The sequence below is a fragment of the Nicotiana tabacum genome, chromosome 17 (assembly GCF_000715075.1).
Source record: "Nicotiana tabacum cultivar K326 chromosome 17, ASM71507v2, whole genome shotgun sequence".
NCBI classification, from domain to species: Eukaryota; Viridiplantae; Streptophyta; class Magnoliopsida; order Solanales; family Solanaceae; genus Nicotiana; species Nicotiana tabacum.
In genome coordinates this window covers 61,140,924-61,142,268 of record NC_134096.1, presented here as the reverse complement: position 1 = coordinate 61,142,268, position 1,345 = coordinate 61,140,924, and the positions used below count along the sequence as shown (strand labels likewise).

The window sequence follows — 1,345 nt, the reverse complement described above, 5'->3', positions numbered from 1 at the left end:
TGTGCAAAGAATATTCTTTAGAATATTTCCTCTATTGTCCTATTCTAAAATCTAGTCGTGATGATTCCTTCCGCAGACTTCGTCCTCGACTGTTATAAGCTTCCCAACCACGAGTTTCACCATCTCCTGATCGACCTCGGTTAATTTTTCCTTAATGCTTTCTCGCCCTAAATATTCGGTAGTAGATTTTGACCTATACACTTGCCACACAATTATTTATTTGACAAACTTGAATTTGGACGGTGTAGACTTTGCCAAAGAAGTTGTCTTCCTTTCACATAGGATGGACCATCAGTTCAGTCTAGATGCAATTGCAACTTTCAGCCAACCATCTAAATGAGATGAAAATTCACTATGCATGAAGAAACCCACTGTAAAGGAACGTATATGCCTTCCATGTGCATTAGCTGCATGAATTGATCCACACGCATAACAAACTCACGCCTTTCCTTCTCCAAAGCCTTATAACTTGAAAGAGTAAATCTCTGGTGGTCTTGATCATCACTAAAAATATTAGGACTGTCAATTACTAGGTTGGGGATCAGCATGAAAAGACGTTTCCATCTGTGAGACAATACGTTAGTTTTGACTGCATCTTTTATGCTTAAAAGAGAGAGAATGGATGCTAGCAGGCAATTTGGAAGTTCACAGATCATATCCTTGACTTCTCCCTTAGCCTGTAAAATTCAAGAGAATCCTCATTAATAGGGACCAAAGGATTCTCGGGCCAGTTCTGACAAATGTCAAGCAGAATCAGTTTTACAGTGTAAACTTAGGCAGTTGCAAGTTTCAACTACTTTTTATGAAAAGTTTAAATATTAAGTAGTTGGACTTGCTCCATTATTTATAGTGTTGGTTTTATTTAAAAAGTACAAGCAACATCTGACATTTTACCTTAAAGATATTCAAGCTATACCTCTTGATTAAGAAAAAAAAAATATTCAAGCTACATCTTTTGACATACTGTCCTCCCTTTTTTGACAACGTCGCCTGCCTTCACCATTTATCTAGCAATTCTCTATCTCTGCCCCTTTTCCAAATTAACACACGGATTCTTTGCTCAAAATTATGCCGGACAAACTTAAACTCATTATTCTTCACGTAGTAATCAAAGGTAACAAAAAGTTTAACGACCAAAGTAAAGGTAACAGAACAAGTTAGTGACAGTTTTTAAACTCGCACTCAAAGAGTGTGATAGTTGGTAACTCGTATTTATGCTGGTCAAAGGTAACTGGTACCACATATATTAATCTTAGGTGCAGGGAAAGCCACAGGGACATGGGACCCAAAATTTTCATCAAGGGTTGTCAAAATATAAATAATTAGATATATCTAAAAGTTAAGG

The 1,345-nt window shown here is 36.7% G+C and overlaps 1 protein-coding gene across 1 annotated transcript; it reads right to left on the bottom strand.

The window, feature by feature from the left end:
- Nucleotides 1-332: 332 nt before the first annotated feature.
- On the bottom strand, nt 333-1,003 carry LOC142171887 (F-box/LRR-repeat protein At3g26922-like). The gene is made up of 2 exons (XM_075235598.1): nt 965-1,003; nt 333-677 (listed from the first exon to the last, which is right to left on the bottom strand). Exons 1-2 carry the CDS (start codon nt 1,001-1,003, stop codon nt 333-335), a joined length of 384 nt encoding a protein of 127 aa, XP_075091699.1.
- Between the last annotated feature and the right edge of the window lie 342 nt (nt 1,004-1,345).

Bases quoted from the DNA above. Each gene is read 5' to 3' on its own strand.
- LOC142171887 (XM_075235598.1), bottom strand. From the start codon at position 1,003: ATGGTGAAGGCAGGCGACGTTGTCAAAAAAGGGAGGACA. The intron at 678-964 runs GTATGTCAAAAG...TGAATTTTACAG, and splicing joins TTGTCAAAAAAGGGAGGACA to GCTAAGGGAGAAGTCAAGGA.